The 12,793-nt window shown below is 42.0% G+C and overlaps 1 protein-coding gene across 2 annotated transcripts; it reads left to right on the top strand.

Moving 5' to 3' along the window:
* The first annotated feature begins 3,362 nt into the window (after window positions 1–3,362).
* On the top strand, window positions 3,363–10,715 carry gata6 (GATA binding protein 6). 2 transcript variants are annotated; one of them, XM_037084171.1, is made up of 7 exons: window positions 3,363–4,374; window positions 5,006–5,914; window positions 6,472–6,644; window positions 7,518–7,643; window positions 7,787–7,874; window positions 7,980–8,077; window positions 8,867–10,715. In XM_037084171.1, exons 2-7 carry the CDS (start codon window positions 5,065–5,067, stop codon window positions 9,026–9,028), a joined length of 1,497 nt encoding a protein of 498 aa, XP_036940066.1. In that variant the 5' UTR covers window positions 3,363–4,374; window positions 5,006–5,064; the 3' UTR covers window positions 9,029–10,715. The 2 variants fall into 2 exon arrangements, with proteins under 2 accessions (XP_036940066.1, XP_036940067.1); XM_037084172.1 differs by lacking the exon at window positions 3,363–4,374 and adding an exon at window positions 4,658–4,907.
* Window positions 10,716–12,793: the final 2,078 nt, after the last annotated feature.

Here is a 12,793-nt window from a genome sequence, read left to right as displayed (position 1 = left end):
TCTGTGGATAAATGTGGAGACAGGGCGGCGTCCTGCCACTTCTCCTCGCGGGCTCCGCGTGTCAGGGCTGCACACTTTGACATCACTGCGAAAAAACACCTCATTCATCAGCCCACCCGCCCCCACCCCGATGAGGCTCCGCAGCCCCCGTGAAGCAAGAGGAGTCAAAGTTTGGGAGAGAGGAGTAGGAGGAGAGGAAAGAAAGTCAAGGGGAAAAAAAAAAGAAACAACAGGGTTTTGTATTCTCGCACCTCTTTGACAACTGCTCACTGGGGGCGATGGGATGGGAGACAGTAGCGCACCGGTGTGGTAACTCCCTCTGAAAAAAAACAAAAAAAAAAAAAAAAAAAAAAGCACGAAAATCCTCTCCGGTCACTAACGCTGGCCCACTTCGAGCCTGTGCTACAGCAGGAGCGCAGGAGGAGACCGGAGGCCTTTGGAGACGTGTCTCCGTGCGTAAAAGTAAAAGACGTCCCCAAATATGAGCAACCAAGTGGGGCATGGACGCACAGAGCCACAGAGCTCCAGTGCAAAGTTGTATCTAAATGTAGACACTGACAGCAGCGGGGATAGTTTCGATATGAGCGACCACGGTGCTGTAAAAGTTCAGCGACAGCAGTGATGATGATAAGCGAGCAGCGAACAAACGACAGCAGCTCCTATAAAGGCGCTCCAGCAGCCTATACGCATTTGTATCACTGGCAGAAATATTGCTGTGCTTTCCTACATGGAGTTACTCTTTAGCCAACAATGACCTCAAACATGTATCAAAAATGTAAATAAGGCAGGAGCTATTTAATATGGCAGCCTGATAATAGCAGAGGTAATAAAAACAGGCTTGAAGTAATATCAAACAGCTGTTAAAGACGCAGTGGCAACATAATAATAATAATAATAATAATAATAATAATAATAATAATAATAATAATAATAATAATAATTTAATGACAGATAGTAGTATTTGTGTCAGTAGTAGCTCTAATAGTAACAGCTGTTGTAGCCATAGAAACAGTAGAGATCAAACTGTAATAATAATTTTGAAAAGGCCTATTAGTTTTTATAAAAGCAGTTGAAGTAGAAATATCACTGATTTCTGAATGTGTTGATCTGACATCAGCAACATATTAGTGTGAGGATGTAAACCACAGTAGTTGTAAATGTAGAGGGCTAAAGTAGCTCCATGAATGATTGTTGCCATGGAAACAATAATGATATTAGCAGTGAAAGTAGCAGTACATCCTTCTAATAAAACAGTGCTAGTGGAAGCAGAAGTATGACCATTTTAGAATGAAACACCATTATATCAACAGATTATTAGTGTTTGATTGTGAGTCCAGCTCTCCAGCTTCCAGTGGTACAGGAAGTGGTAGTGGTAATATTTAATCCAGTTTAGTCCACAAGGCCCCTTTGCACTGTGATTTCAGCTGTTTGGTAATATGTATCAGTAATGTATCGGCATGTTTGTGATGAATGATCAGGGCCTCTGTGAGCACGGCTCTCAGTGCAGACCTGGAGCTGGCGTGAGGCTGGTGACAGTCAATGTTGGGAGTCCTCAGGTCTCCTTCAAGCTTAGTCCGTCTCGTAGTGACACGTTTGGTTTGTGGCCACAGCAGTAATCACTGACTGAGGACTTTTACTCAAGTACAGTTTTGAGGAGCTTGCACTTTCACTTGAGTATTTCCATTTTTTATATATATATATATATATATATATTTTATTTTTGTGCTCCTTCACACTTCCACCCCACCACATCATGGAGGAAAATTACTGGACTTTTTTTTTTAATTCACTTACCACATTAATTTGCAAAACTTTAGTGACTAGTTACTTTGCAGATTGAGAGCAAAAGTAGAGCAATGAATTAAAATGACTTTATTTCATTGGAAATCAGAGATAAAACAAAAACAGATCCTGATAGTAAAAATGCTGAATATTGGGGTTTAGATAATCAGCGGACCTCTGGTGTACAGTATACACATACATGTAAATCTATAGAATTTACTTTTACTTGTACTCTTGACACTTAAATACATATGATTTCAGATAAGACTGAAATACCATTTTATTAATAATGAATAAAAAGTCCTGAAGCGTCTGATATCAATTGTGCTGACAGCTAATTTTGTGTACTCCAGGTATTACAAGTACAAGAAAAAGTAAATTATAGACTGCATGTGTATACTGTCTTGGTAAACCAACCGAATATTGGCATTCTGCATCTTTCTGACCAGGATCAGTGTTGTTGTTGTCTTTTATTTTTAAATCAGAGTGCAGACAAAAATGAATAAATTTAAGATGTGATGCGATCAGCAAAGAATAACTTGTAACTTGAGTCATGAGATAAACATGGAGAACACATGAAAGCACAATACGGAGTGGAAGTGTAAAGTAGCAGAAGATGAAGTACAAATACCTCAAAAGTGGACTTAAGCGAAGTACTTGAGGGAATGTACTTAGTTACATTCCATCACTGCCACTATAACTTTTGGGTACTTTTTTTTTTTTTTTAAAACATCAGTGGCAGCATTATTAGAAAAAAACAGATGTTGGAATAACTCTGTACTGGTGGTAGTCTTAGCAGTAATAGTAGTAGTGATGGTATTAGTGTTAGTAATAATGTTGGATTGATCAGATGTGTGCAGCTCAGTCTCAGTTATCTCCCATCAGACTAAATGCAAACACACACACACACACACACACAAATACGTGCTGACCGGTGAGTGTGAAGAACCTGAGAGCACTGTTTGTTAACCTCTGTGAACACGCACGAGGAGACCTGTAAATGAGCGCATGATTCAATTGTCACCTCGCGGACTTTTGATCACCTCACACACACATACTCTCTCTCTCTCTCTTTCTCTCTCTCTCTCTCTCTCTCTCTCACACACACACACACACACACGCACGCACGCACGCACACTCCACTGTGTGTATGTATATTGAGGCTGAGCGAATCATCGCGGTTCAAAGCGAGGCTCCTCTCGCCACAGAGACGTGCTGAGAGTTTGTGCTCCCGCTCAGCTGAGGCCATTTAATCCTTCAATGAGAGCGTCTGACTTAAATAAACTAATTAGGGAGGGGATTTATTGATCACCGAAGGAGCGCATAGAGAGTAGACAAAAGAAGACGAGGGGGGCAATTCATCAAGGGCTTCAGTGGAGGGACTTCAATATAGAAATAAATAAATGAATAAGGTTTTTAGTTTTTTAGTTTTGTTTGTTTTACTTCATTAATAATCGTAAACGGATCCACGCAGTGATCCGTGAGTGATAACAGTGTGATTTGATCAATCAGTCGTCTTAATTAATCGTTAACAACTAGCCACTTGTGGAAGAAGTCTAAATGACAAATAATAATAATAATGATAATAATCTTTGAACGATTCCTTTAAAAGTAAAAGTACTCCAGTATAAGTATTTAAACAAGATGTCTTTAAGTAACGAAAGTAAGTGTTCTTATGCACACACACAGGCCCTGTGAGGGTTTTATTGTTGTGTTGTTTTAATGTTATAGGATGGTTGTTAATGGTGCGTTCAGGTGTAAATAGTATTTTGCGGCTGTGCTTTGCTGAGCTGAAGCTGATTTTAACGACATTTCACATCAGATTGTGTAAAAATGTGTTAGATTTTATTAAACGGCCATAATCAGCTGTCAAATTAGTGCATTAATTCCCTTTGAAATTTGGTAAAATATGACGTAAATTGACATGGAAACCCTCAAGTAAATTAAGAATACCTCAAGAGTGAATTTAAATAAAAGTACTAGTGAAATCAGTGGAGTAAACGTATTCCTCTAAAGTCCAATAACTGAATGAGAAAAGTGTTTCTGAATAAATGTCAGTACTTTTAACAAACATCATTGAGCAGAACAGCTGCACCACACTGGAAAATAACAGGTTTCTATCAATAATGACAATAATAATAATAATTGTGATGATAATGATTAAATCGTCAGAGATGAGTCGAGACTGACTTCACACGTGGAGCTGTCACAACAACTCGCCGAAAAAAAAAAAACACCTTCATTTGCAAATTATTTAAAAAAAAAAAAAAAAACCTCCCAGACATGATCAAGTCACTTTTTTCTTCTCCTCTCCTCTCTTCTCTTCTTTTCTTTTCTTTTCTCTCGTCTCTCCCCTCCGTGTGATTGATTGGAGGAGATCATAGGCTGGCACCCCCATCGCGTCTCCAGCCGCTCGCTCCGCTCCGCTCCCCGCTCATGATTGGTCCGCCTCCTGCAGCCGCGGCCACCAGAAGCGCCTCCTCTCATAAACCTCGTCAGACCGCACCGACGTTTCCCATTTACTTCCAGGAGAAGCAGCGACTCACTGTTACACGAACTTTTGGCGTGCGACCTATGGCACACAACTAGCAGGTAAGTCAGTGGAAAAAAAAATGTCTCTATTTTTTTTTTCTTTTTTTTTTTAGTCCCACTTGTTGCTTGTTTCCCTCCCGCAGCTGGTTTCTTTAACATCTGGCGCGGCGGCGGCCCGCTGAGCGAAATCATCTTTATTCCGGGGTATTTTTTTTTATCGCTCCTCCAGCCCTCTCGGCTCTTATCTGTTTGGGGTCTTATCAAACGGTTATCTCTTTTGCTGTGAAGACATATTGCGTTTTGTTTCCTATCTCTTATGTGTGTGTGTGTGTACTTGTGAGTGCGTGCGTGCGTGTGTTTGTGTGTGGGAGGACAGAGATTTGACATGGACGGATCCTTTTTAAGAGCGCTTGATGGGAGAATGGCAGTCACTGCCGGTTGGATGTGTTTTATTGGATACTCGTAGATGAGACGGAGTCAGAGCAACTCAAAGTCGAGACTCCCGTTTTAAATGTGGAGCGGCGCGTTTCTCTTTTAAAGATGGGGACGATGTGTACACCAGAGGAGGATTTGCGCTTCTTCCAGAAACTTTGGCGAGTTTCTACCCAGATGTTCGCTCGTCCATAACTGTTTGCCTCACATGCGTAAAGCTGACTTTTCTTTCTCTCTTCTACTTTCTGTTTTGCTACAGGGTGGACTACTCCCTGACGACTTTTAGTAACCGCAACGGTGTATGGAAAGTGCTCCTGGATGGACCTGGGCGAAAACAGCTGGTCCATGGTCAAGCGAGAAGTATCCAGCAGCCCAGGGTCACCGGCTGAGCAGACATACCTGCCCGGTGACAGCAGGAGGGACGGTCCCTCCGCGGACGAGCTGAGGACTCCTCCGAGCGACCTTGACGCACTGGGGCACCGCCGCTCCGACGGCAGATCTCTACACTCCTACGTTCACTTCGGACACCATAACAACACCCTGACCACTGCCGAGGACATCCCGCTGTTTACGGATTTAGACCAGGGCAGCAAACTCGTCCTCTCCAGCGGAGCGCACAAGGCGAGCTTGCTGGTGGACCCGACCGACATGTACCAAACACTGGCCATCGCCGCCGCCCAGAGCCAGACTGGATATGATTCCTCGTCTGGTGGTTATATGCACTCCAACCCCAACTCCCCCGTGTACGTGCCCAGCTCCCGGGTGGGCCCCATGATACCCAGCCTCTCGTATCTGCAGGCCAGCGGCTCTGCGCAGCCGAGCCACGGCGTCTCCAGCCACTCGGTCTGGTCTCAGTCCACCCCGGAGAGCCCTTCATACAGCACCGGGAGCCCGCACGCCTCCAGCCGGTTCCACTACCCTCCGAGCCCGCCCATGAACAACGGGACGCCCCGGGACACCGGCTACGGCAACGCATTGAACGTGAGCAGCAGAGACCAGTACGGCCTCTCCCGGCCCCTCGGTGGGACCTACGCCAGTCCGTACTCTCCCTATGTGGCGCCGCAGCTGTCCCAGCTGCCCTCGCCTTGGACCGGGGGACCTTTCGATAACACGATGCTGCACACCTTGCAGAGCAGAGGCGCGCCCTTGATTCGAGGACCAAACGGAGGTAAGAAAAGAGAGAAAACAACTAGAAGGGGACAAAGTGATGGAGTGACTTTTATTCTCACTGCCTGGGGTGGAAAATGAGGATTCAGTTCATATCATCAGGCCACTGCTGAAGTGGATTTTAGTGCGCTTTTATAAGATAACTTGACGTCTTTGTGGAGGCCAAAGCTCAAAATGAAAAAGAAAGATCCGATCTAATATTAGTCTCGTAAAGGAAACACAACAATGTTCCTCTCGTGATATAAATTCTGGCTGGATGTGGTCTGAAATAACTGGCGTGTGCGTCCTGTAGAGAAATGAATCCTTTAAGTGTGTAAAACAATAAAATGTAAAAGAGTAAAACTATATTTAAAGTATCCAAGCATTCTGACTACACTTAATAAAAAGAATGATTAAAATTGTCAGATTTGTTTTTCCTGCATGCACTCTGTGGAACTGATTTGTTTTCGCTGTCATCTTAATGTCCAAGAAACACAATACCTCACGATGAAGTACAACCTGTAGGCAGATTCTCCTGTTTTTTTTTATTGCGCTGATCTGGGTTTATTCTCCTCTCAGTTTCAGATATTCTGGACGACATGTCGGAGAGCAGGGAGTGCGTCAACTGCGGCTCCATCTCCACGCCGCTGTGGAGGCGCGACGGCACGGGCCACTTTCTCTGCAACGCCTGCGGCCTCTACAGCAAAATGAATGGGCTGAGCCGGCCATTAATTAAACCACAGAAACGGACGGTAAGGAGCAGGGGACCACTTAAGCGCTCAGTTTCCTGCCTAATTGTCTCAAACGACGGCCGGAGGTCATCGCAGATGAGTGTCAGAGTGTCCGAAGATGGACAGCTTGAGTTTTTATTAGATTTTTTTTGTTTTTATCTATTAGAAAAAAAATCTTCTTATATCTGTGACTGATGACAGAAATCTATTTGTAAAATACATCTCAACGCGTACATTTGATATTTAAGACAGCATTCATCCCACTACAGAATAAAACGACTTCACCAGCCACCAGTTATAATAATTAAATTGATGCAAGACGAGGGTTATTGGTAGCTTCCCCGTGATTTGGTTTAAAAATAATTGAAGGTGCTGTTTTAATTGGATTACACGCCGGCCATACAAGTGGATATTTGTTCACGTAATTAATCAGGCACTTAATCTGTCAGTGCCTCTGCAGGATAACTTCATCTTAATGGGGGGCAACAGTAAGAGCAAATCTTTTCCTGGTGCCATTACGCGCATTACGCACGGCTTTTTAAAAGGTAATCTGATCACAAATACGAACTCCACTGAAAATGGGGCATCCTGTGCAGAGCCCTGCGTAAATAGCGTCTAAATGGATATCATAATAGGAGCCGTATTATTGTTAGGAAATAGGGTGTGAATGGTCCGAACGATTGTTGAATTAGTGGAGTGTGCTTTCACTTTAAAAACAATTTATCTAACAAAACCTCTCAAGTCTCAGGAGATCTTTTCATATGTTCCAGCTAATCAGAATAATAATAATAATAATAATAATAATAATAATAATAATAATAATAATAATAATAATAATAATAATAATAATAATAATAATAACGATCATTTAATATCATGTATTTCTGTCACCAGTCGACGTCCAGAAGAATCGGCCTGTCCTGCGCCAACTGTCAAACCAGCACGACCACTTTGTGGCGCAGAAACGCGGAGGGAGAGCCGGTGTGTAACGCGTGCGGGCTCTACACAAAACTACACGGGGTGAGTGGAAGACTACAATTCACGTTGATCTCAGATTAATATTATTAGTAATAATAATAATAATAATAATAATAATAATAATAATAATAATAATAATAATAATAATAATAATAATAATAATAATAATAAATGATGATCCGCAGGTACCTCGGCCGCTCGCCATGAAGAAAGAGGGCATCCAGACGAGAAAAAGAAAACCTAAAACATTGAATAAAACAAAGGGATCCTCTGGTGAGTTATATGAATATGATGATAACTGTAGATCATTTTTATCAACATGTTGCCTCTTTTTTGATATGGTGATCTCAACAATATTTTCTTGAATATTTTCTCTAGGAAACAACAACTCGGTCTCTATGACTCCCACGTCCACATCTTCATCCAATTCCGAAGACTGCTCGAAAACCAGCTCTCCCTCTGGACAGGTGTCAGGGGTAAGACATAAATCAAAATGTCTTCTGTTTTACTTTAAAATGATCAACGAAATGTAAAACATTAAAAAAAAAAAAGTTACTTATGGGTATTTATAATTTAAAGGAGCACTCTGTGGCTTTTTCGGGTCTCATCAGAAAGATTTTGAAAGCAGCTTATTATGACCCATACTGAGATCAGTACAATGTTGGTATATAGTCCTATATTCTTGGGTAAATGTGTAATGCTGTTTTTCTTCTCTCCCCATCATAACTCATAATACAAGCCTTGACACATGGATTTAATGTAGATCGACATCCAAAGCTCATGTTTGCTCCTCCAATTCCTCCTGCCATTCTTTGTATATGAGCATGTAAAAAAATTTTTAAAAAATCACAGCATGTACCTTTAAAAATCCCATCCTTTCAGCGATTTCAGAAAATTTCAAACTTTGTCCTCGACGCAACATCAGGGTTGAATATTTTGTAATGAGCAAACTGAAAGCATTATGACATCTGCTGCAGCAGGTGATCTGCTGATCACATGCTGGCTGACTTAAACTGTGGTGGTGATGACCGCTCAGTGTGTCACACTGTGTTATATTACTGTAAGATTTACATTGTTCATAATCTGGTGCCTTTTTTTTCCTTTTTTTTTTTTACAAGTGTAGTGCAAGAGGCCTGAAAAGAAGTTCATAAAACATGAAAAACACCACAGTGGACAAATGCTTATTTTATGCAGAAATGGCAGTTTTAGTAATGTAGTTTGGTTGATTATTGCATTTTTAAAAAAAATCTCCTCTGGTGTTGTAGGTCAGTTCGTCCGTGCTGTCCAGCTCAGGGGAGGGAACGGGCTCCGGCTCGGTGGTGAAGTACCCGGGACAGGACGGCCTGTACACCAGCGTGGGTCTGTCCCAGCCGTCAGACGTAGCTTCAGTGAGGGGTGAACCCTGGTGCCCCATGGCCTTAGCCTGAACATCTAAATCTTTCAGGAGGACAGCAATCCCTGGCCCCTCTTGTCTGGATGCTATGTAGTGTGGAAGTATTCACGGGAGGGGGAAGGGGGGCACGGTATTTGTTTCCTTCCTCGCAGCTGATGCAAGAAGAAGACGAAGAAAAAAAAAAAACAGTGGGACAGGTTGGACAGAAGGGTGAGACGACCGTCAAGTCACACTGCAAGCTTGAGCCGAGCGTGGAATAGCTGGTTGCCAGATTGGTGTGGGGGATCTTAAGAAAACAAAGGGAATCTCCAGGCCAGACGATCAATCAGCTGGCCTGCTTTTTTTTTTTTCTTTTCTTTTCTTTTTTTTTTTTTTGGATGCTTTTCTGGACCTGCCATGCACTCAAAAAAAAAAATCTCTCCCATCCCCGCCGGCACAGAAACCAGTGAAGCCGTCTTGTACATAACGGATTTTCCTCTCTGTTGATTGGATACCACTGCTTCATTTAAAAGCGCTGTATTCTTTTCAAGGACATTTTAGATTTTTTGTTTGTTTGTTTGTTTGTTTGTTTTTGTTTTCTTTTTCCGCAACTGGAATCAAGCCACAAGTGCCGAGACAACTTTTATGAATCAAAAGTAAACAAAAAAAAAAATATTTATAAATCTTCCATTGTTGAAAACATGGCTATGATTGTTAATAAAGATATCAATATAGAGTAGAAGCTGAACCATTCTGATGTCTTCTTTTCTCTTTGTTTTTTTTTCCTCTCCTCCCCTCTGTTTTCTTTTTTTTTTTTTTTTTGTAGTACAGTAGTGTTGAATCTGCACGTTTTCCACTGAGAGCTCTTATTGTATTCGACTGAAACTAGACTAGTTTGGTTCAAACAGGGTATAAAAGTCATCTAGTATTTAATTATTTTAATGTAGAAAAAAAATGCAAGTAATCAAACTCATTCAGACTATTTTTCTTTTATACATTAACGTCCGCTGTGTGATGGCATTAAGGTACTATGCTCAACTCTTCTGACATGTGGAGAAGTTGTTTGAACGAGAATAGCTGTGGGCCCCGCCGACCTTTATGTTACAGGACACAAACTGCAGACAGGAGGCTGCTGGCCTCGCTGCCTGACTCACTACAAACTGTGTACCTTTCACAATGCAAGTATGTACCGTCGCATCATTTTAGAGCAGGATTAGAGCAAAGCAGAGAGTGAGGTCACCCCTCTGAGCAAGTTCTTGTTACTTTAGATGACTTTAACGAATCCCTGCGAGGGCTGACACCAATGTAACTCAAAAAATGAGGTGAAAGGGAAATTAAGGAAAGTGACAAACATTGTGGCGCGGCAAAAATATGAAAATGTGAGACGGTATGTTTGATATGTCACACTGCTTGTCTCCATGTCCTTCATCATCGGCGTGGGCGGAGTCTCAGAAACCAACCAAAGTAATCACAGTGAGACAATCTGACAAGTTACATGTGGAACTTGGCGTAAAAAAAGGGTTATTTTTCTTATTTTTTTTTTTCTTATTTTTTTTTTTCTTTCACAGTTTTCATCCAAAGAAGGTTATGTCATTCATTCCTCTGGACTTATTTATTTTTTGGGGGAAATATCATGTTTTATTTTAGCATCATTCTCTCTTTTTTTTTGTCATTGTTTTTTATTTTTTAAGGAATTATTTTTATTTAAATTCAGTCCAATAAACTGTTTCTGGTTATGCAAATGAATTTTAGAGTTACCCTGTGTTTAAAAGAAGAAGTGGTGTACAGAACCATGTTCCTGCGTGATATTGATATTACTCAGGCATACTTGTGTATGAGGCAATCACAGCCTCCCTACATTTCTCCCTGGCTCAACTAAAACGGGATCTTACTCAGATGTTCAAATGATTGGGAGGCAAGAACGTGAAGAAATAAAGAACAGTGACCAGCTAATGCAAGGCGAGGATAAAAAGGAAAACTGTGCCTCGTTTTTCTGAATTTTCCAGATATCCATCTGAAACCCAAAGAAATCTGCCTGCAGATTTTCGGGAGGTTTGCTTCCACACTCTGCTTATGTTTCATTAAAGCAAGCCTTTATTCTTCCTGACAGCTTTTTTACTTAAGAGTTTTTCTTCTCGACCGGCCCCCGAAGGCTCAAAGCACAATCCACTTTCCTGTGTCCTCTTGAACCAGCAGCTCAAAGTACCTGTCACAATGTTTACTGTACTTAAGCGAATATGGCCTGTGAGTAATACCACATGAAAAGATTTTAGAGATGGTGAAGATTTATGCCTGAGCTTAGCGTTATCTGTCTGCTCTTTGACATATTGATTTAGCTGAGTTTATTGAGTGTGGAGGAATGTGCTCCACTGCACTAAGGGCCACATCCACGGCCCTTATTTTCCTTCATTTTGCAAAAGATCGAACTTTTTAACATGTCATTTGAATGATGCAACTGCTGCCATTTGCTTCAGCCGAGAATCGTCCATCACAGGGTTTTTTTTTTTGTTTGTTTTTTCCAGCGTTGGTGTTTCTAGTGTCGAGTTTGGCTGTAAATGGCAAATGGAAATGTTTGGCATGTGTTCATTTGCCTCTGGGTGTTATATAAAACACAGTTTGTACACCGGGACCACCGGGCGTTAAGTCCTTGAGCTTCCACGTAGATAAATTACAAAACCACCTTCAGATATGTAAATGCAAACTAGTGTTGAACTCAAAACACGGGCAAATATTTATAGGTTTCTGAATTTATGAGGTGGTCCTACCTTGGCACTGTCTGACTGGTATCCATGGTGCTGCGAGGGAGGAAATATAAACACAACAGCGCAGAAATCCTCCCTGCGCTCTTGCCTGGATAGATGTTCGCAGAGCTGAGGGTCACATCAACAACCACGTTCGCACAAAGTGATGCGAACGCCAAGCTTACAGTTATTATCTGCAAAGTGATGGAGAGGGGATGTGAATGATGTTTGTCACAGAGTTGGTGGGAATGCTGTCCAACTGAGCACTGGATGGAGGGGAAAAGGGAGATGGAGTGAGAATACAGAGATCTTGATGGCTGCGCAGGGTTGAAAGTCCTCCCAAAGTAAACAGTACATGCTAACCCAGCAGCAGCAGCAGCAGCAGAGGCAGCAGCAGGAGCAGCAAACTACAGGCCCCAGGGCTGTTTGACCATGGGGCAGCAGCACAGTGTGGCCCGGTGGCTCCCTCAGGAGATGCCCGTTGATCTTTCCATGTTGCCTTTCAAAGGAGAGCACTGCTGGCCCTGCCTCCGGAAGAGATGGGATCTCTGACTCAGCCCTTTTGGGTTTCCTCGACAGACACGGCGGCACATACTGGGAAGAAAAAAAAAAAACAAAAACACTTCAAAACATGATAGCTGTCCTGTTAGTGGAGTCTTTTTGGATTTGGAGTAACATCAGAAAACGTCTAATGGAGGGAGAGTTCATGTACTGTTCTGGATTATTATTTGGTGGTTTATTGTCTAGAAAGCCATAAAGCCTGCAGAAAATTTTGCCTTCTCTTTATGCAAACATATCTATGACTGTACAGTATAATAAAGAATAAAAGGCGCCACCGCCACCCCTGCCATAAACGATCGCAGTCTTACTCACAGGAAGTTAGCTACACAAAAGGGGAAGGTTCAGGAAAAAATAATAAGTAATCAGGAGGCCCCTCTCTAATGATAAAGTCAGTAAATGCTGTTTAAAAAAAGAGAGCAAATAAACCCTAAATGACAGTGAAAGGTTTGGCTCCACACAGAGATGACCTCATATCACTATGTATAGACAGTGTCACTTATTACAGAAACAGTGGGAGT

This window comes from Acanthopagrus latus, chromosome 21 (genome assembly GCF_904848185.1).
Source record: "Acanthopagrus latus isolate v.2019 chromosome 21, fAcaLat1.1, whole genome shotgun sequence".
Classification (NCBI taxonomy): Eukaryota; Metazoa; Chordata; class Actinopteri; order Spariformes; family Sparidae; genus Acanthopagrus; species Acanthopagrus latus.
This window is presented reverse-complemented; position numbering and strand designations above follow the sequence as displayed.

What these genes read in the sequence shown, in the direction of transcription:
- gata6 (XM_037084171.1), top strand. Translation starts at nt 5,065, where the DNA reads ATGGACCTGGGCGAAAACAGCTGGTCCATGGTCAAGCGAGAAGTATCC. An exon ending in TTAAACCACAGAAACGGACG is followed by an intron (nt 6,645 to 7,517) that starts GTAAGGAGCAGG and finishes TTCTGTCACCAG; the next exon opens with TCGACGTCCAGAAGAATCGG. An exon ending in TCTACACAAAACTACACGGG is followed by an intron (nt 7,644 to 7,786) that starts GTGAGTGGAAGA and finishes GATGATCCGCAG; the next exon opens with GTACCTCGGCCGCTCGCCAT.